The sequence below is a fragment of the Phaethon aethereus genome, assembly GCF_964289735.1.
Source record: "Phaethon aethereus genome assembly, chromosome: 15".
NCBI lineage: Eukaryota > Metazoa > Chordata > Aves > Phaethontiformes > Phaethontidae > Phaethon > Phaethon aethereus.
Genome location: NC_138591.1, coordinates 4,552,187 through 4,571,878, shown reverse-complemented (window position 1 = coordinate 4,571,878; position 19,692 = coordinate 4,552,187). Strand labels below are relative to the sequence as shown.

The window sequence follows — 19,692 nt, the reverse complement described above, 5'->3', positions numbered from 1 at the left end:
GCTTTAAGGTTGTGCAGCTTGCACTTGGGGGATCGATCCTCTTTGGGTGACACCCTCACTGGTGACATGAAGTTCCTTACCTACACTACAAACACAGCGTTGCCTGGTTTTGCTCTAAATCCATGTTATCTATGTGAATGTGTCTCCGTATGTGTGTTGTAATCTAGTCCCCAGAGTGGCATGTGCATGGATTATAAACAGAAACACAGAAACAAGGTGTGAGGTAGGAGCCTGTTCCTGGTCTCATGACATGCTGAGCTGGAGTTTAGATTTACAGTGTTTAGTTTTCCTTTTTATTATCTTCCAGTTGGTGTTAATGACTCTTAAGGAGTAACTTGACTCAGTTTTCCAAATAGCATCTCCCTCCAGCACTGCCCCTCGTGGTTGGGTTTTTTAGTATTCATGAAAAGGAAATTATTTCTCTGTACAGGCTTCCCTGTTCTAAACAGCAATTATGTTCTCGCTGATAGATTTTTTTTTTAAAAAAAACCTGCAATAAAGAAATACTAAATGCTGTGCTGTGGAGGTCAGTATTGTTATTTGTATTTTACAGCTGCTACTTCTGGTTTATCTCTGTGCCAGAATGGCTGTGGGCTTGAACACTTTGTCTTGTACTTGTTTGATTTTTTTTTTTTTTTCCCCACTGAAAGTGCATGAATAGTTAGCTCACATACAGTCTTTATCAGGGAGAAAAAAAAATTCTTTGACATGTAGGAGGAAGAGCCCTTAGAGACCTGTGAGAACCACTGCTTGAAAAGTGTCTGGTGAGGTTCTGTGCTGATAGCTAAACTGGTACACATTTGTGTGTGGACCCGAATTTTTGTTTTCAAGAATTGTTAGTACTTAATGTGCCTGCCCATGTTCAGCTGCTGCTAGAAGGGTCAAAACCTAGTTTACAATGAAATTAATGGTATGAATAATGGAAGACAAGCTGGTATCGTTCTGCATCTTTTGTTTTCTAAGCTTGATTAATAAACCAGAAGATGCAAGCTGAATTGCCATGGTTTCAGAAGCTATATTTTTTTTAAACCTTATTTCCTTTTTTCCTTATTTTCACTAGGCAAAATTAGTTCAGTAACATGCTGCATGCTCTGATAGTGGATTACTGAGAGGCCTGCACTCTTAAGAATTACAGTTATCTTGGCTTAGCCACCAACTTGTTTTGTGGCCTTTAACAGGTCATTTAAATTCATTGTCTGATTTTTATGCATGTATAGTGTAATAATGGCTTTTCAAGAGTGTGTAGTAGATAAATTATGTATTGAGCTTTTGTTCTGTAAACCATGATGGAAGAGTGTGTATGTGTGTGAGGCCATGTTATAGTAGACATGCAAATGCTGACTGTGCTTTGATTCAGACTTGGCTTGGAAAAAGGGAGTGCTTTTTAATGGGCTCCAGGACAGCGTACAACACTGTTTCAGAACACTTGGGATTTAATCTGAACTTGCACATTTCCTCTAAAGGTATGTAGTGGGAAGCTGAATGAACTCTGACTTTGCTGCATGCCTTCAGTCACTGGAACAGGATGCATAAATATTGCCTGCTCAATTTCATTCGGGCTTTCCTTCTTCCTGTAGCACTATTAGCCATTTAACTGAAAAGCCAGGGAAGAGCTCCAAGGCAGGTTTTTTGCAGGCTCTTTTGCATTGTCTCGGTTATCCAGTACTTCCTACATTGAGGCAGAATATACGGCTCTGGTAACACCCACAACTGGACAGACCAGTGATTATTTTTAATCACCCTTGTCTCCAAACCACAAGCCATCTAGCGTGATGCATATACATCACAAAAGAAAAGTAATGATCTATACTGGGCTTGGGAGTTCCTATGCATGGTTATTTCATATAATGGACCATGTGCTAGAGGCGATGTGCCAAGCCATGTGCTAAAGGAAAGGTTGCAGATGTCACCAGTTAGACAGTTCCTCTTCCCCTGATCAGTCTAAAATGTTCACTGAATCCATGGTTGGAGTGAGCTCACTTCCTTTCGAAGAGGGGAACTACTGGAGCATAGACCATTAATAAGAATTTCAACTTTTGCGGATAGCTAACTTTCTCTCACTGTGCCTTGTTCGACAGCTTTGTTTTTCTTCAGTGTTAAGCAGGCAGGGTAGCTCTCAGATTTCTCCTTTCACATCAAAATCCAGCTTGGTTTGGCAGTCTCACCACTTGTGATTTGTTTCTGAAACCTGTCTGAAACGTGCAAGGACTTGCCGTTCTTTGAGTTATGTTTTTGGGGCTAGGCCGGGGAAGGAAAGAGCAGCAGAGGATTCTCACCCATTATTGCTGATTGGTGTATCGTGGAAACGCTCATTTCGCAAGCCAGTGTGCTGTACTTTGACCTGATTCTTGTTGCATGTAAAAAGCGTCCCTGTATCTTTTGATGCACCTTTCTGCAGGCTCATGAAATGGAATATGAGGGGTAGTCTGAGGTTTGTAGCATTCATCCATCATAGTCCTTGTGTGCAGGGCAATGCATCTCCAGTTTGCATTTGAGGAGGAAAGTGGGGAAGATGTTAAGAAATGGGGATTCTCCCATTGTACTCAATAGGGGCTTAAAAAACCCTGCCTGCTCAGACAGGAATCTGTATATTGGCAGTGTTGCCAAGGTTGTAGCTCTTGTCAACGCTATGTCTCTTGTACCTGCTTCACAAATGTGCACTTAGGCATTTTTCAGAGGCACTGCCCATGTGCATACCATGTCCTAAACCGCAAAGTTGAAGAGATGGGGTTTTTTCCTCTTTAGCAATGCAGATTCCAAGTCAGGTGAACAATTTTATGTGGGATCCCAGGTAATCTTTCCTCTTTGTCATAGAAGAGGATAGGTGCTTTATCCACATACCTGGCTTAAATTAAGCCTCTATAGCTTGATCCCTACAGAGATCTTTCATGCAGAAAAGGATGAAATTAATAGGGCAACTTTCCTGCATTCTCATACTGCCTCTCCTTCTGGGGAAATTGGCACTGGAGTTTGGGAGTGTTTCTGTTCCCAGCTTGTTCATAGACTTGTAATATGACTGTAAATAAATCATTTAACCACTTGTTGCTTCATTTTTGTATATAAACACACACACCCTCACCCCAGTTTGTAAAATGTGGCTAGCATTGAGAGAATCTGTAGATTTTTACATAAGAATCTCTATATGGGCTCAGGCAACAGATCACTCTAGCCCGGTGTTCTGCCTCAGACAGGTATCTTTGGGGTGATATAAGAACACAGAAAATACAAAGTAGTGCTGACTTATGTGCAGGTTGCCTCCACCATTTTTGTGGAGCAGGAACTTCCTGACTATCTGTCTAATAAAGCCCCTGATGAGTTCCCTGTCTTCCTCCTTTCCCCAAGAACTTGTATAATAATAACCTTTTGCATTCACATAGACTTTTAGCGTCAGCCCTGTCTTACAGCATGTCATTCCACAGTGTAACTACAAATGTAGAAGCGCTTTCTTTTGTTTTGAATGTGCTGCTTAATTTCATTTTGTATTCACATCTCTTCTATTGGAAGAGGCCAGGAGCTGGACACCTCTTGGCTTTGTTTTTATAGGGTCTGTCACCTTGCACCTCAGCTTCTATCTTAAACTATTTGTTTCCTGTATGGAATCTGGTCCATATCGCTGATCGTCCTAGTTATCCCTAGCAGTACCTTCTCTGGATCTGCTGTATCCTTCTTTTTTTGAAATAAGAAGAGACAAGCAAGACAGTGTCCTGGGTGTGGACACACCATGCACACAGCGGTACATCCTATTTTTGCCCCCTGATTCATTAGTTAAACTGGTTTTGGACATTCCAGCAGAAATGCGGTAAGCTGTATTCTCCAATAGCTGCCACTTAAAGACTTAATTGTTGCTAGAAAGTGCTGTGAACTTAAGAGGCTAGATTCTTGTTGGCATGAGTTGAAAGTGAATCGTGATGCTACAAAGACCTGTTATGTTCTCAATAGCCAGAAGTTAAGCCCTGTGTTTAAAAGGCAATTTTGCCCGTTAAATGGGTGAATGTGTTGCAGGCGCTGCATTCAGCTCTCATCTTTCTGGCCTTCCAGCTGAAGAAGGGTTAAGTATTAAATGGAAAACATGCTGCAAAGGACCGATGTGATTCAGCATGTGGTTGTAGTCCAGTCCTAAAGCTGAGTGTCCAGGTGGTATTTGGGGAACTGCAGTTCAATGGCTGCCTGCAGTCAGTGTTTCAAGGTGAGATGCTGAATCCTCAGTGGATATCAAAGATCTCTGGGACTTGGGGAATTAACCATGGTGCCACAGGATTAAGACTGTGGGTAACTGCAGCTGGTTTGCTTATGTGCTCTGTGTCTTTCAATGGTATAAAACACTTGCATCCTCTACAAAATGCCTTCTTCCCTAGCAGATGAGCTTAACCCAAATTAGCTTGGATTGCTTGTAAGCTAAGATTGCCTGCATGGACAGTAAGCATGGATCACAGCAGTAAATTAGGGTGTCTGAGAGCTGGCTGAAATTGCAAACCTAGCTGTAGCTTTTTTCAGTAAAAGGTTATAGTATCAAAATGGATCAAGTTATCTCCTAGTATTGATGCAGTATTAATATCCAATGAATCATAATCACTGTCTGCACACTTGATTTTTGTTTTATAGCAAAACAGGTGTTTGTAGGGAAAAGTCTTTCTGTTCCATAATATTTTTAAAGGGGGTGTGAGTGCATGTAAGTGTCCCCAGCCAGCCCCCAGCTTTGGGTGGTGAAGAGAATTCCAGGAACTACAGGAAACTGATGTCACTGCATTGTGTTTGCTTGTTTTCTTTTGACTGCACTAATGTTTAATTTTAACTTAACCCTCAGAGGGTATTTTTAGTAAAACCTGTTTCTACATTCCTCCTGTCCCATGTTGGATGGGGGAATAGGAGGGACCAGATTGTGCCTCATTTTTTCCAGTAGTCAGCTCTTTCTCCCTTCCCTCTGAAGAGCTCTCTGATGATTGACTGAGAGCTTGAACACTTAGCAGCCATGTTACCCTGTCTCTTTGCAAGGAGCAGCTAAAAGTTCATGGTGTTTGTTCTGTACTTGTGTCTCTTCATTTGATCGTTGATCCAGGCTGAAAGGAAGCAGGTCTACCTGGGCAGAAGTGCTCCACTCTGGTAAAAGAAAAATACCTCCTGTAAATGTTCAGCTACTGCTGTGGCTGTCCCAAGGGACAGCTGCTTCTTCAGGGGACTATCCGGTTCTTCAGTGACTATTTACTAGGAGAGACTGGCTTTTCTAAAAGTTATCAACACTTGAGGTTGGAGAGGCTTTGTCAGCACTCAAGGGAATCACACCCCTGCAGGAGGATAAGGGTTTCTCCCCCTGCACCCCACCCCTTTTTTTTTTTTTTAAAACACAGGCAAGCAATCATACTTAAAACTCATTATCAGCCTCAGAAGCTAAAATTTGAGCAGCAAAAGCTGGACTACTTGTTCTGCTGATCTTGAACCAAATAGATTCTTGTATCTGAACTACATGGGACAATCTTTGAAACCATACTAGTTTTATTTATTTGTTTAAAAAAAACAAACAGCAAAGAAATACAGCTCTATACAGAGCATGGTGTTACTGGAGAACTTTTTTCTTCCACACCTTTTCTTGAGTTTTGGTTGCTGTCTCTGTGGTTTGCTGTTCATGTATTTCTGCAGATGAAGAACAAAATCAGAAAACTCCGTTTCATCCTATTCCATTCCTAGTCCGTGTGTTACAATAATTGCTCAAGTACCAAACAAAGATAAAAAGAATTTACGTGTTTTTGGTTTGTCATTGTTTCATGTATGAAAATGACTTTCATTTGTAATTATCTACACGTTGTAAGAAGTATGTATATGGAGAAGCTATTGAAAAATGACAGCAGAATAATTAATTTCACACCAGCTCCCCATGTGAATACTAAGACATCAAGAGCGTCTTCTGTGGTTTAGCATTATCCACTTCCGAAGTGGGCTCAAAGCTCGGAATAGCAAACTTTGATTCACTTTCCTGCACAAACAGGTCTCTGCTTTTTGAAAGGCTAGGTAAGAAATGCCTTTATCTCTGGCAAAGGGAGATTTCTACGTGTGGGCTCATCAACACTATATACCTTGCACCTCCTAAAGGCTTCACGTCCTGCTGCGCTGCTAAATAGCATCACCCATTAATGCAAAGGACTATCGGTGGGTGCTGAAAGGGTTAACGGATGCTGTACAACACTTTGCATGACTAGAATATGGGAGATGGGTGAGCTTGGGTTTGCAAGGGTTTGTTGTGGCTGGGTATTTCTGTTGCCTTTTCGCTCTCTGCCAGCCTGCCCCTCCTGTAACTCACTTCTAAAAGAAAGCGGTCTCGGTTGTGCTGAGCTCAGCACCGCAGCCATTTGCAAAGACGCCACAAGGAGAAGCAGCACTTCTCAGTTGACAGGCTGGACTGTGCTAGGAAATCAGATTGCTTATGCACCGAAAGGGTTGCCCATTGAGCAAACAGGGGTTGCCTCACTGTTTCCTCTCTGTCCACATGTGTACATGCATGTGGGGGAAGCTTTTAGACAGTCACTTTTTTGAGGAAGGGACTGTGTGCTGGTTTTTTTCATGCAGCATTTAGCACGGTGCTCGGAGTGTCAGTTACTGCATTTATTTGTGTCAGGCTTAGCACTGCTATTGGACACTTGACTGGTAAGAGGATTGTTTATGCCAGTTTTACTGAATTCTCGTTCCCAGCTGTGGGCTTCAATTTGCATCTTTTCCTACAATTTCAGCTGCTTGTTTTACTACCTAAATCTTCTGCGTTTTGTTTTGCTTTCTTGTTCACTGTTTCTCTGCTCTTAAGTGGAAGACATGTAATTCTGGGGTCTGGCTATGCGTAGTGCTGCTCTGGCGTTGCTCCCCTTGATGCCGGACAGCACAGAGGACAGGAGAGACAGAAAAAGGGAACTTCAGATTCCCAGACTCATCCTTCTCCTCCTGTCCTTCCAGCCTTGCAAATCAAGGATGTGTGATCCCTAGACGACCCTTTCTGATTTGTTCTTATCTTGTAGCACTGAATTCTGTGTGCCTGAGTGGTGCTGCAAACTATAGCCACCTTTTAGTTGTTTGTAGCTTTTTATCAGCTTTAGCATGGCTTTCCTGCTCGGTAGTTGTTCCTGTAATGCCATCTTGTGGTGGCCCTGGGACTCAATGTGTCTTTTCCCCATGCTAGCCAAAGCTGATGACTGAGCTACCTGCTAGTGATTGCAGCTCCCTCTTCTTAGCTGCATTTCTGTGCTGGTGAATCAAGCAAATACCTGTCTCTAGCTGTGTGGCGCCGATCGGGGTATGATCTTCTGAAGCTCGGGTGTTGTGTTAGGGGCCCTCATGGCAGATGCTTGCACTGTGTGCTTAAACTATGATACTGTAAAAGAACATAGCCTGTATCTGTTAGAAGGATTGATTAGATATTACCTCTGTTATAAGGAGAGTGGCAGGTTGTTCATTCACAAGTTATAATAGCAAGCTATTTATTTAGTTAAGTTTTCATACCTGATACAGTGTATGTTGTTTTAAGTCCCGCGTTGTTTTAAGTGCTGCTTTAAATACAGAGGAGTTGTTTAATACTTTGCTGCCTTGTGATTGCGGAAAGTGGTTGGGGAGGAGGGTCAGGATTTTGTAGAAATTCCGATTTTATCTCCTGACTTTTTTTTTTCCTCAGTCTTTCTGGGCTTTGGATAAATCACAGGGGCAAAATAAGTCCCGTGCATATCTGCTTCTCAGTGACCTGGGAGCTTTACTGTAGCTTAGAGAGTAAGAACTATGTGTCTAGTTAATAAATGAAGTAACAAATAATTGTATTTCCTTTTTGCCTCTCCAGTGTTCCCAACTCTTGCCCGGCCAGTCCACGTGGTGCTGGATCCTCAGGATATCGTTTTGTTCACAACATTACCTCGGATCTGCAGCTGGCAGCGGAGTATGCCGCAAAAGCAGCATCAGAACAGCAGGCAGATGCATCTGGCGGGGACAGCCCAAAGGTTCAGAGAAACATTACTTACCCAGCGGTGCTCACTGGGAGGCTTATTAAGACCTGGCAGTTTATTGCTAGTGCTGGGTATAGTTAAAAGGTGTCTAAGAATACCCGGGCCATAGGCATTTTATACAGTATCCTCCAGGGTTTTGAGACCATGCCTTCAAACCAGCGTCTTATTAGTGGTCGATGATGAATCTGCTTGCTTAACTGCCCAAAATGTATTCAAGTCGTTCATTAAAATAGTTAAGTGAGAATAATTTTTTTTTGCTTGATAAGTCAAGAACTCAGAAAGAAGAGGCACTTTAAAATTCAGAGTCTTGTTTTCTCCTTTTAATTAATGGTATTTTGGAAAACACAGTTGGAGAAAGGGGAAGCAGGGGAAGAAACTATAGTCTCCTTGCCATGAGAGATCTGTATTCTGACTTTAAGACAAGCATGAAGGCCTGTTAAGCAAGTGTTAAATGAGGAGAGTAGCAAGTGGAATTTAGATTAAAAAAATAACTTAGTTATCATTATAACATTTAATTTTGGTGAGCTGATCTTCAGATCAAAGTTAAAGATTTAGATCCAAAACCACCTGATTTGGGATTGGGTGGAGGAGCACAATACTAGATGACGGGTTTTTTTGTAGATTGAATTCTCCCTTGAGACAAGAAGGGCTGTTCTTGATGGAGTAGTATGAAGAGCTGGGAATATGAGATCTGGCAAACAAAGTTCCTAGAATGAAACAAATCCTGCTGGAGAGGGGAAGGGACAAGATCAAGTTTCATGTTGGGCTTGTTCTGGGAGGAGAGCTGGTAGCATACTTGCATGAAACCTTTCTAACAAAGTGTAATTCTAGCTGGAGAGAATTAGAGGCTTTAGTTTCATGCACACTGAAAGCAGTGAACGTACCCTACACCCTCTAACTCTTTGCTTCCATTTGTTTGTCCTGATCCTGTGCCTTGTGCTGGTGTAAGCACATGTGGTAAATTCAGTGGGGAATTAAATCAGATTAAAATTAGCTTTTTTGTGTGTGTTTGGGGAGAGGGAAGGAGATACTTTAATGTGGCTCAGTCCTATAGCCCTGTTTGCACACAAATGCTTGTGCTAAATTGGGAGGTGGCAGTATAAAACAGGAGTGAAAAGGAAGAGGAGGATGTTCCTCTTAGTTGCCCCTGATGCTCTGTTAGCCCCTGTGAAAACTACAGCCCACTGTGCTTTTTTAGTTTGGGTTGTTGGTACACTCTAGTGTAGGAATTCTTTGTTAGTGACTAAATTTCTGTTTGTTTTTTTTTTTTCCCCTTAGGATGAGTCCAAGCCACCCTATTCTTATGCTCAGCTAATTGTGCAGGCTATATCTTCAGCACAGGACAGGCAATTAACACTAAGTGGGATCTATGCCCACATTACGAAGCATTATCCATATTACAGGACTGCTGACAAAGGCTGGCAGGTGAGTTCTTGACACTGACAAGCTTTTAAACTACTTTGAAATGCATTTATTAAAGATTGGGGGCACTGGGAATAGAGCTGCTTTGACTATTCCCAGAGTGAATTTGTTTAACATAAGCTAACTAGTTTGTTTGTGGGTGATTAGGGTTTTTTTAAATACTTTCTAGGGCAATGTAGTGTGTTACTGTTGGATTCTTGGGTTTCTGAAACCCTTTTAATGCTGTAATCATGTTTGGTTTTGATTCTTCCACATCCTTGCTATCGGTGATTCCTCTGCCGAGATACTTGCCTGAATCTTGCTTAATCCTTCACCTTGTCTTTGGCATGATCTGTCCAAGCAGAAGACGTCCAGCATAAAACTGGGGTCCCAGTTTTTAATGATAATACCTTAAATCATCACAGATGTTTTGTTTTCCCAGTGTATCAACTGCATTGCCTAAGTCACAGTTTGCAAGTTTTGAATCTCAGAATGGTAACTTGGGGAATTTCAAGTCTGTGCCTTCCTTGTGGTACAAAGGAAATCTGACCAGCTTCATAGGAGAGTTTAGATGTAGTTAACACATACTAAATCAAGCCTAAATGTTCACATGAGGGCTGCTTTCAAAGCTCCAGAAACCTCAACTCCACCTGCTTTCAGACTTTTTCTTGGCATCACACCTCTGAAATGGGTGTTGTCATTTGAATATAATACACTAATGCAGCTGGAAGGACTCTTGCAGCTGCTGATTTCATTGTGTTCAACTGGCAGGAACAGTACTGCTTGGTGCACTTTGAGTACAGTTGGAATAAATACATTTCTGCCTCCCTGGCTTTTCCCTGCAGTTCTAATTAATTGTGGAATTCACTTCCTGCCTTAACCTGCTCAGCGGAGTTGTGCTTTGTGAACGAGTTGCTGTGTCCTTCTTCAAAGAGAGTAGCATTTCAGAGGAGAGTGAAGTTGCCTTTTTCCCTTCCCCTACCAGTAGCATTGTAAGGCTTCACTTCTGAAGGGCTCGTCTAAAGCTGCTACAAAAGCTCTTGTTTTGTTTTGAAAGTGGAACAGGAATGAGCTTGTGCACACCTGGTCTTACCGAGCCTTTCCCCTAGCCCAAAAGACAGCACTACACCCAGTAAGAGGTGGGCTTTTGCAATGAAAAGGATAAATAGTCTTGTCAACATCTGGAGAGCCATACAGTGCTAGACTAGTGCCACATAGACAGTGGATTCTTCTGAGACAGAAGTCTGAGGGCATCTTGGACGGCTTGCATTGATTGCCACGAGATGCAATGTCCTTTAGGGCATCTTTGGGTGCCCTGGTGATCATTTGGCAGGTAAGCAGTTAGCACAGGCTCAGTCATTTTTTTCCGCTTGCCTAGAATAAAGCCTGTCTTTTGCGAGAGAGTTCTGATGTGGTTTACAGTGATTTCCCCCTGCCTCAGGGAAAGCTCTGCTTTCATGACTTTCCACAGAAAAGTCACTGCACTGCCTGGCTCCAGATGTATTTAAATGATGGTGTAGTACCAAGCAAACTCATCTTTCAGCATGGTTAGTAGAAACTCTGACATGTTTCCCCAGGTTTTCTCTTGCAGTTTTCCTGTGACTTTGGAGCTGTGTGAGTTGAGTTACTTGTTTCTGTCTTCAACACTGATTCTGGTGGTGTGGGTTTTATTTTTCGAAGCTGAGTGGCAAAACCTATTCGTCTTTGTTGTATGCTTCCCTATGGCAAAATAATCATCTTATTCCTCTGCTTCCTGCAGAATTCCATTCGGCACAACCTCTCCTTGAACCGTTATTTTATTAAAGTCCCACGCTCACAGGAGGAGCCTGGAAAGGGCTCGTTTTGGCGAATTGACCCAGCCTCTGAAGCCAAACTAGTAGAGCAAGCATTTAGAAAAAGGAGGCAAAGAGGAGTGTCCTGCTTCCGAACACCTTTCGGGCCTCTCTCCTCCAGGTAACTTCAACTTCCTCTAATCTCTGTGCCAAACTCATTACAAATAAAACAAACAAAAACTTCTCCTGAAGTACAGTGAGTAAAGTTTACTTCTGTTTATAGTTTGAGAGGTAATAGAGTTAGATAGTCCTGAGGCAAAATCTGAAAATTGTTCTGACTTCTTAAGTGTTTACTAAAAAAATATACAGAACCAAACTACAAAAATGCATCAAATAACATACCTGTTTTGGCATCATTTCAAAGAAATTCAAAGCAGTTATCACTGTAGTTAAGTGTTTTCAGATGCCAATCTCTCATTTCAGGAAAGCTGTGTTTAGATGTGGATTAGATCATAGTGGGAATAAATTTTGTGGTATTTAAAACACTCTCTTATAGGGAAGATCAGGTTGATCATGGTTGCCAGCAGTGGGGGGTGTTCTGTGTAGCCGCTGCAGTCAGTGGTGTAACTGCAAAAGAGGAGCTGTGTGCAGTGACAGCTTTCTCTGAGCCCTGTAGCTGCAAGGATAAGACTTGCAATTCAACACTAGCTAGAGCAGTCTCACGTAATATTCATCCCACACCTCTTCTGTCTGTTAAAATGGGGGGAAACAGGAGGAGAGGTTTTCATCTGATCAGCTTCTCTGTCTTGTTTGTCATTAAAGAAGTGTTCATGTGTTTGGTAGCAATGTGGGACCAGAGGTGGCAACCCAGTGGTTGTGGAGGGAGGCAACAGGGAAAAAGGGGAGTGACTGCTCTGTAAGCATATGCGGGGCCAGACACTTGCATCTACGTTGTATCTTTCTTCCTCTCCCTGTTACTCTCAAACACTGACAAAGATCCTTTGAGAATGGCCTGACATCATAAAACTGATCTGAACATGAAGCACTTACAGCTTCTCTGTCAGCGGGTAGGTCTTAAAATGAAATGTTAAGCATACTCTGAAGGGTCCAGTTTCCTTCAGCAAGGAATAATGTGATGATATTTGGTGCTGGAGCATTTGTGAGGTTACTGTGTATCTTCCAATTCTTTCCAGCAAGACTGTAGTGGGTAGTGTGGATGCAAGGCTGTCCTTCTGCTAGAGAATCCTGTACTGGAGATGACTCTTGGTCTCTGCCACTGTCTTGTGGTCAAAAATAAATCTACACTTGCCAACACTATGTTCTGATGTTTCAGGAGTGCTCCTGCCTCCCCTACTCACCCTGGCCTGCTGTCCCCTCACTCTAGTGGCCTACAGACTCCAGAGTGCCTGTCACGGGAGGGCTCACCCATTGCACATGATCACGACTTTGGGTCAAAGTTAGCCTCAGTTCCAGAGTATCGGTATTCACAGAGTGCACCTGGTGAGTAGCTCTTGTTTCACAGAGGGTGACTGTTCAGTTGCACAGAGTGCCATGCTGAGGACACCACAGGAATGCTTCTGCCAGTGTGTTACAGGACGATGTAGGTCTCTCTTTCCACTTCATTGTTAGAGACTGATGATGGATATGCAACTTCAAACCATTTTTCTTACTAGTCTTTGGATAAGGGGGGCAGGAGATAAAGAATTGTGTAGAAACACAGGAGTTAACTTTGAACTAGGTGGCTCTAAAGCTTTAAACTGACAGCAAGAGTAGCCATGGCAGTGCATAGCTTGCTCACGCTAATTTACTAGCCTTCTGGATAAGATCAACTTGGCTACGCAGAGCTCTGGTGCTGTGGCCAGGGCCTTGGTAATCTGTTAAGCCCTGGTAAGTATCTTACTTATCTTGTCAGCTGTGCTGTAACCGGCCTGATGTATAGGATGTTCCTGGTGAAGCTGGAAGGCAAAGCTCATTAAGTAAAGCTTCTTTTTTTTTTTTTTTGGCTTATTGTGGCTTTTGTTCACAGAAATGTGCTCAGACAGCAAGCAAGGTTTTTGTAAGTTAGGAAAGAGAAGATTGAAGGTGGTATTTTTGAAGCCTGTTTGGCTTTTTTTTCCCCCTGCCCCCACTCCTGCCAATGCGGAAGGACTGAGTATTGCAGATTAGAAGGGAATAGGTGAAATGAATGTAGGCCTTTTTACCTCTCCTATTAATGTACGCTTCTCTCCTCTGTTTAGGATCTCCAGTCAGTGCCCAGCCAGTGATTATGGCTGTTCCTCCCCGACCATCTACTCTGGTGGCAAAACCAGTCGCATACATGCCAGCATCAATAGTGACTTCTCAACAGCCTTCATGTCATGCAATTCACGTAGTTCAACAAGCTCCCACTGTTACAATGGTCCGAGTTGTGACCTCCTCTGCAAACTCTGCAAACGGATATATCCTTACAAATCAGGGCACAGCAGGAGGAGCTCATGAAGCTGCAGGAGCAGTGTTGGACTTAGCTGGTGACCACCGAGGTAGCTTTTCACCTCCCCTGCTACTCTGCTAATAAGTGTTGAGCAGGCTTGGGGGGCATGGGTCTTCAAATGCTATTTCAATCACTGGGTGCTTAGTCCTTAATAAAAGATGTGTCTCTGGGTAAAACTTAAACCAAATAAAAGCTACTCCATTTGATATCTCCACCAGTGAGCAGGACAGCTGTGCTCCCTTGTCCTGTGGGGAACAAATCTTAACAGACTTTAAAGGCTGAAAAAACATGCAGTGCTTTAAATATATATATTAACCCTGATATCAGTATTACGTCTGTGTATTGCTTAGCTGGATATGCTATGGAAATGTGTGCTTTTTTTAGCCAAAAGAGGTAGTCTGGGAAAGGCTGAAACTCTGCTTCAGGATGGCCTTGTAAATAAATGGTTGAGCCCTTCTTTTCCACAGGCCTGGATTCCTAGAGGAAAGCATGTGCTTCTAGAAGTGCAGGCAGTGCCCCATTAAAGCAATCTTCAAAAACCAGTTACAACAAAGGCCTCTTTTTTTCCTAAGCTGGAAATTCCAGCCTTGGGGGATTTAGCGAGTTAAATGTTCTCTTGCTGTGATCTAGACAACATCTTGTCTGCTTGCCATTTCAGAAGGGCTTAGTGCTACAAGATAGATGTGTGTTGTACCAGCAGCAAGACCAGTTACTCTGCTTTTATGTGGGCAGTGGAGCAATGGTTCTTCTCTAAGGAAAGGAAAAAAATTAAAGACCTTTCCCTGCCACAGTAGCAGGACCGCTGGCATTTTTAGTTCAACACTGGTTGTCCTGCTTGAGTTTCACTTGCATTCTCTAGAAATTCCTGTCTGGATCCCATATATGTTCCTGAAGCACAAACAGTCACAGCTGCCTGTCACCTGCTCCCTTCTTTCTTCACTAGTTCTTGCTGTCACTTGTTCTGTCCCTACTTATCCCTTTCTTAGTCCCACTCATATCCTTTTCTAGTCTTTACCTTATCTTTGTTTTTCCTGGTTGCTCCATTTCCCTTCCTAATCTTCCCTCTTTCCTTGCCTTTTCTGTTCCCATTTCCCATCAGCCTGCCTGCAGGTCTCAGCTGGATGCTTGTGTCCCATCTAACTCCACTCTTGTTGTCTACTAATGTTAAAATGGGAGAAGTCTTCTCTTCCTACAGGACTGATGAGTTTGTGCTCCTGCCTGCCTTCTCTGCTTTAAGACCCACAGAGCCCCTGGAAGAGAAGAGTGGCTCTCCTTTCCTGCATGCCCAGCAGGAGGCTGTCCTGTATCTGTCACATACTTGCTGAATTCATGCCGTACTTGTCCTGGGAAGTGACATGAGTGGTTGAGTGCTCTCAAACAGTTATCTCTATCCAGGAACTTGGCCCTGCTATTTTTTTTTTCTCCCTCCTGATTTCTTCCTATACTTCCATAGCTGGCAAAAGCTTGCAGTTGTGGAAAGACCTCCTTGTAAATCAACCTACGTGCAGGCCTGACAACAAGCTGTTGCAGACTTATGGCTCCAGGCATTGTTCAAGATCTTATTGCCTTCTCCTGCTGTGTGGTATCGAGTCAGGCCAATTTGCCTGTACTTACAAAGTCAGCTATGAGATTTGCAGTGACTGATGTCCATATCACAGCTATAATGTGCCAGTAAGGGAGATGATGCTTTTTTAGGACAAAGGGTCAAGTTTGTAATCTTGATTTTTTTTTTTTTTGGCTGAGTGGATTACGCTGTAAGAAAAATGTTCTTAATATTGATAGAGTATATGTGCAATAGAGAATATTTTAGTGTTTTCAAATACTCATCCCTGATCTTCTGTGGTGCTGAGGTATTTTCACATGTGTAAGCCTGGGGTATGTATCACTGCTAAAATGTTAATGAGAGTAAAGCCTGCTCGTAAGCCAGGGTAGTAAATTATTGTTGTCTGTTCTACTCTTAAGCAGGCATGGATGAAAAGCCAACAATCGCATTTGCCACAATACCTACAGCCAGCCGTGTTATTCAGACAGTTGCCAGTCAAATGGCACAGGGTGTTCCAGGACAGACAGTCACGATCCTTCAGCAGGCAGCTCCAGTGACCATTGGACAGCATCAGCTCCCCGTGCGGGCAGTCACTCAGAATGGGAAACATGCCATCCCCACCAACAGCATCACCGGCAGTGCTTATGGTAGGCTCAGTTTCCATCGCTTTCTGGTTTTTAATTGCTCCCTAAGCTTAGCAGTTAGGTTGTAAAGCTGTAAGGATTTTCTCTTCTTAGTATATATCAGGTTATTCCATGTGTCCAATTCCAAAGGTATTCCCGTTCTTCGACTTCTGTGGCTGTAAATATCAGTGGTAGATATCCTTCTGTCTACCTCTGCTCCCTTTCTCTAGTGGAAAAGTTTTGCTATCTAGCACTGCTTCTGAAAAGTCCAGTGTCTTTCCTTTGTCCTTGGCTATGCATTTATTACTACTTATATTCTCTACCTTTTAAGGGTTACATGTTGAAAGTGTTAGTGATTCTTTTGTTGAGCCTGTTCTCATTTGTTTTCTTCTGACAAACAGCCTTTGCTTTCAGCGTGCCAAATAATAAAATTTCCATGGTGCTCTTTAGATCTTGTGAAATACGACTCCATAGAGTATTACAAAAATAACATACTTTTCCATCTTAAGGTCTCAGAGCCTGAGAGAAATAAGATCCATTTCATCAGGTGAATGAATGTAGGATTTTTTTATATACAGGATGTGTAGTAGTCATTTGTCAAGCCTGATTTTTAAAATCCCATACTAGCTATGTCTTGGCAGCCGCCTCTTATTGCTTGCTCAGAACCTCAGGTTTTGTTCAGTTAAGGATAATGACTGAGGATGGTAATATCCAGGTTTCTTACAGACCTTTTCAATGAGATGCTAAGCACCTCTGCTGTCCCAGGCTGGTGCTTATGGGGAGTTTGAAATGAAGGGCACTAGTGGCATTTTGATGGCTTTCATGAAGGTACAAATGTTTCTACAGAATTTTCTGCCACGTCTGTTTGCAGTATCACCTGGTTTGCACTTTGAATTGCAAGAATGTTATTGGAGCAATGAAAAAATTATAGCAATAAGGCTTTTATGCAACTAGGATATTAAGATACTAAATAGATCATGTTGGTGGAGTTGCTGCTATCCAGCAGTAGTGTTTGTCTAATGTAGAATCAGACAGTCTTATATTTAACGTTTTTTATGTTACAATATTCTAATCTCACCAAAATTTTTTCTAGCGCTCTCATCAAACTGGAAAGTATTCCAGTTGCATCTGGGTTTTTTGTAAGTGGTAGTGAATTTTCTCATTCACAAGACGGAGCCTGAGTCTCTTGACTCTTGTCTGTATGAAGTTAACTTCTCTTCAGCTGCAGGGTTTAGGTTCTTTAAATCACTGAGCTGTAATTGGTGACTGCCCTCATCCTTACCCTATTTTTTTTTCCTTCACCCTCTTAATACTCTACAGCCACCTTCCCATGCCTTGGTAGAAGTCACTGGGCTTTTGAGAGCCTTTGTTCTGTTTGCTTGCTTTATTTATCCTAGGGCTCCTTTTTGATGCACTTAGCAGCGAACACACCACTAATGTTCTGTCATTCCATCCTTTGCAAATCAGTCTGGAGGGCAGAGGATATGCTGTCTCCTGAGTCCTCTTTGGCTGCCTCTGCGATTGATGCAGAGGCCAAAAACTGCATGTGTTTTGTTTTCCAAGCAGTGTTGTGTGCCAAAGCCAGTGTGTAAACACATTCTCTGTCTGGAACTGGGAATTGTAGACACTTTTCCAGAGGGTTGCTACTTAAATTGTCTTTTTTTTTTCTCACCACTTTTATTAGTGGGAGGGTAAGAGCTTTTGTCAGTACTGGAATACAAGATTGGGAGCCAGAAATTCCTATGTTCTGGTCCCAGTTGTGATGGGAATGCATTTGGTTGTGGGGGGTAATCTCCTTCCTCCCCCTTTTACAAGTGAGGTGTCAGTACACTTAATATTTGGATTATGATCTAGTTTCCCAACAGACTGGCTGTTCTTACTGTGCAAGCAGGGCTAAAGAAAGCCCTCTAAATTGAAGGCACAGCACACAGATGTTGTAGCTTGCAGGAAGTTCTGATTGTAGGTGTCCAGAGAGCTACCTCTCAAAGAGAAGGTGTGCTGTAATTTTAGCAGGGGACTGATCCTCCCCTTCTGGAGATGACCACTTAGCTGCCAATGCTTGCTTTGATAACAGATAGGAAGAAGAGAGTTCTCCCACAAAAGGGATTATTACCAGCTTGGGAAGCTTGCACAAAGCTGAGATTGTAGGGGGAGAGGGAGAGACAAGGCTAGCAAGCCTTACAAAATGGACTTGAAAACAACACTTGAATATGTTCCAGCTGTCACATTTGACTGTGGTGGTTTGTTTTCTGGAATAGCAAACACTTGTGGTACTTCATCACATTAATTCTCTTTCTCTCCCTTGTCCTATTCCCAGCTCTTACAAATCCATTGCAGCTTCTTGCAGCCCAGGCCAGCTCGTCCACTCCTGTTGTAGTCAGCCGGGTGTGTGAGACAGGGACCGAAGAGACAGCAGCAGCCTCTTCCAGTGAACCTGAAGTCAAAAGACCCCGGATAGAAGAGTCCAGTGGAGCAGTCTCAGCCCAAACTGGAGTCATCACATCTACAATGCCACAAGGACAGGCAACCAGTGAATGAAGAACCGGTGGGAGGAGCTGGAGTGATGCGGGGTGGGCATGGGGTGGCAGCAGCCCCTAAAGCAGCTTTCAAAGAAAACAAAACACAACTGTAACAGCTCAAAACATAGCGGATAAAGAGCTCTTTTTAAAGTCAGATTTTTTTAAACGGGAGGTCAACAGCTGTTAGAATCACAAGGTGCCAAAAAGAATGGAAAACCCCTCCCAAGAACCCATATGTGGAACTCTGTTCTGTCTTTACCTACCTGGAACTCTGTTCTCTCTTTATCTATGGGATATTTTTTCTTTTTTTTTTTAATTCAGAAAAATACAGACAACTGATTGTATGACTGCTGGGATATCTAACTGTCTTTTCCCCTTTTGGCTCCAAGGGGATGGGATTTGCAGTTCAGCATCTAAAGGAATGTAACACAAATACAGTCTGCTCCCTGGAAAGAAAACTCCTCATTTTCTATGCCTTAATACTGTGCTTCTCAGAGCTTTGAACCATAGGACCATTTAAAAAGGCCACCTAAGGCAATCAAATGCTGAAAGATGGGTGCAGTATCTCACAACAGCAGCATTAAAGAAACATGGTACCAAGCTTAAAGAAAAAGGCAGATGATCTTGTTTTTTAAAACAGAAAAATTCTGAGTATGAACGAATGTTTATTTATGTGGGGGTTCAGGAGGAAGAGTTACAGGGCTCAACCACCTGGATTTCCAGATGCAATTTCTCTTCATTCCCTCTGAGGGAGAATAAGATGACAGAGGAACTGTATTAATTTGGTTCCTGTAAAGTTATTAAAAACAAAGGGTTTTGTACCTTCAATGATTTCTTACAATTATTCATCACTTGCTCTGGACAACAGCCAAAGTACCTTGGTGACTGAGGATCACATGGGGAAGGGTGTCTCCAAAAGGTTCTCTGTGTGTTTGATCACATCCTGTGCTGGAGCACCAGGTTTTGTTCAAAATAGCACTGTAGGTGAAGACGTTGCCACTTTCTCTGTGAACTTGAGAAAATATTGGTTGGTCTTCTGCACTAAAGCAGTCTGCCTTCACCTCCTGTTGGTGGTGTGGTCCTCAACTAGATGGACAATGGTCAGGAGGCCAGGGAGGGGTAGGAGTCTGTCATTGACTCTCTGCCATGGCTGAGAGCAAAGTTCCTGTGTTACTCTTTTGAGAGGGAAGTTGGGAGCTGGGATGAAAAGCCACAGAGTTCTGTTTAATACAAATTCTGTAAGGGTGTAGAAAACAAGGCAAAAGAGACCTTTTATGTTCCACATGGCAAAAGTCACTGGAGGTTTTAAACACGTTTTCCCAAAAGGAGTTTGGAGTTTCCTTTCATTGCCTGGCTCCCTCTCCCATCTATCCTCCCTTGAGGACCATTTGGGT

General features: G+C 42.7%; 1 protein-coding gene across 1 annotated transcript in view; it reads left to right on the top strand.

The window, feature by feature from the left end:
• The window catches only part of FOXK1 (forkhead box K1), a 48,331-nt gene extending 29,242 nt beyond the window's left edge, over positions 1–19,089 (top strand). Inside the window, exons 3-9 of the mRNA XM_082006816.1 lie at positions 7,808–7,964; positions 9,249–9,395; positions 11,131–11,324; positions 12,477–12,643; positions 13,381–13,662; positions 15,579–15,803; positions 18,097–19,089. Of these exons, the coding sequence (XP_081862942.1) occupies positions 7,808–7,964; positions 9,249–9,395; positions 11,131–11,324; positions 12,477–12,643; positions 13,381–13,662; positions 15,579–15,803; positions 18,097–18,317 (1,393 nt within the window). The 3' untranslated portion in view covers positions 18,318–19,089. The remainder of the gene's footprint in view (positions 1–7,807; positions 7,965–9,248; positions 9,396–11,130; positions 11,325–12,476; positions 12,644–13,380; positions 13,663–15,578; positions 15,804–18,096) is intronic.
• Positions 19,090–19,692: the final 603 nt, after the last annotated feature.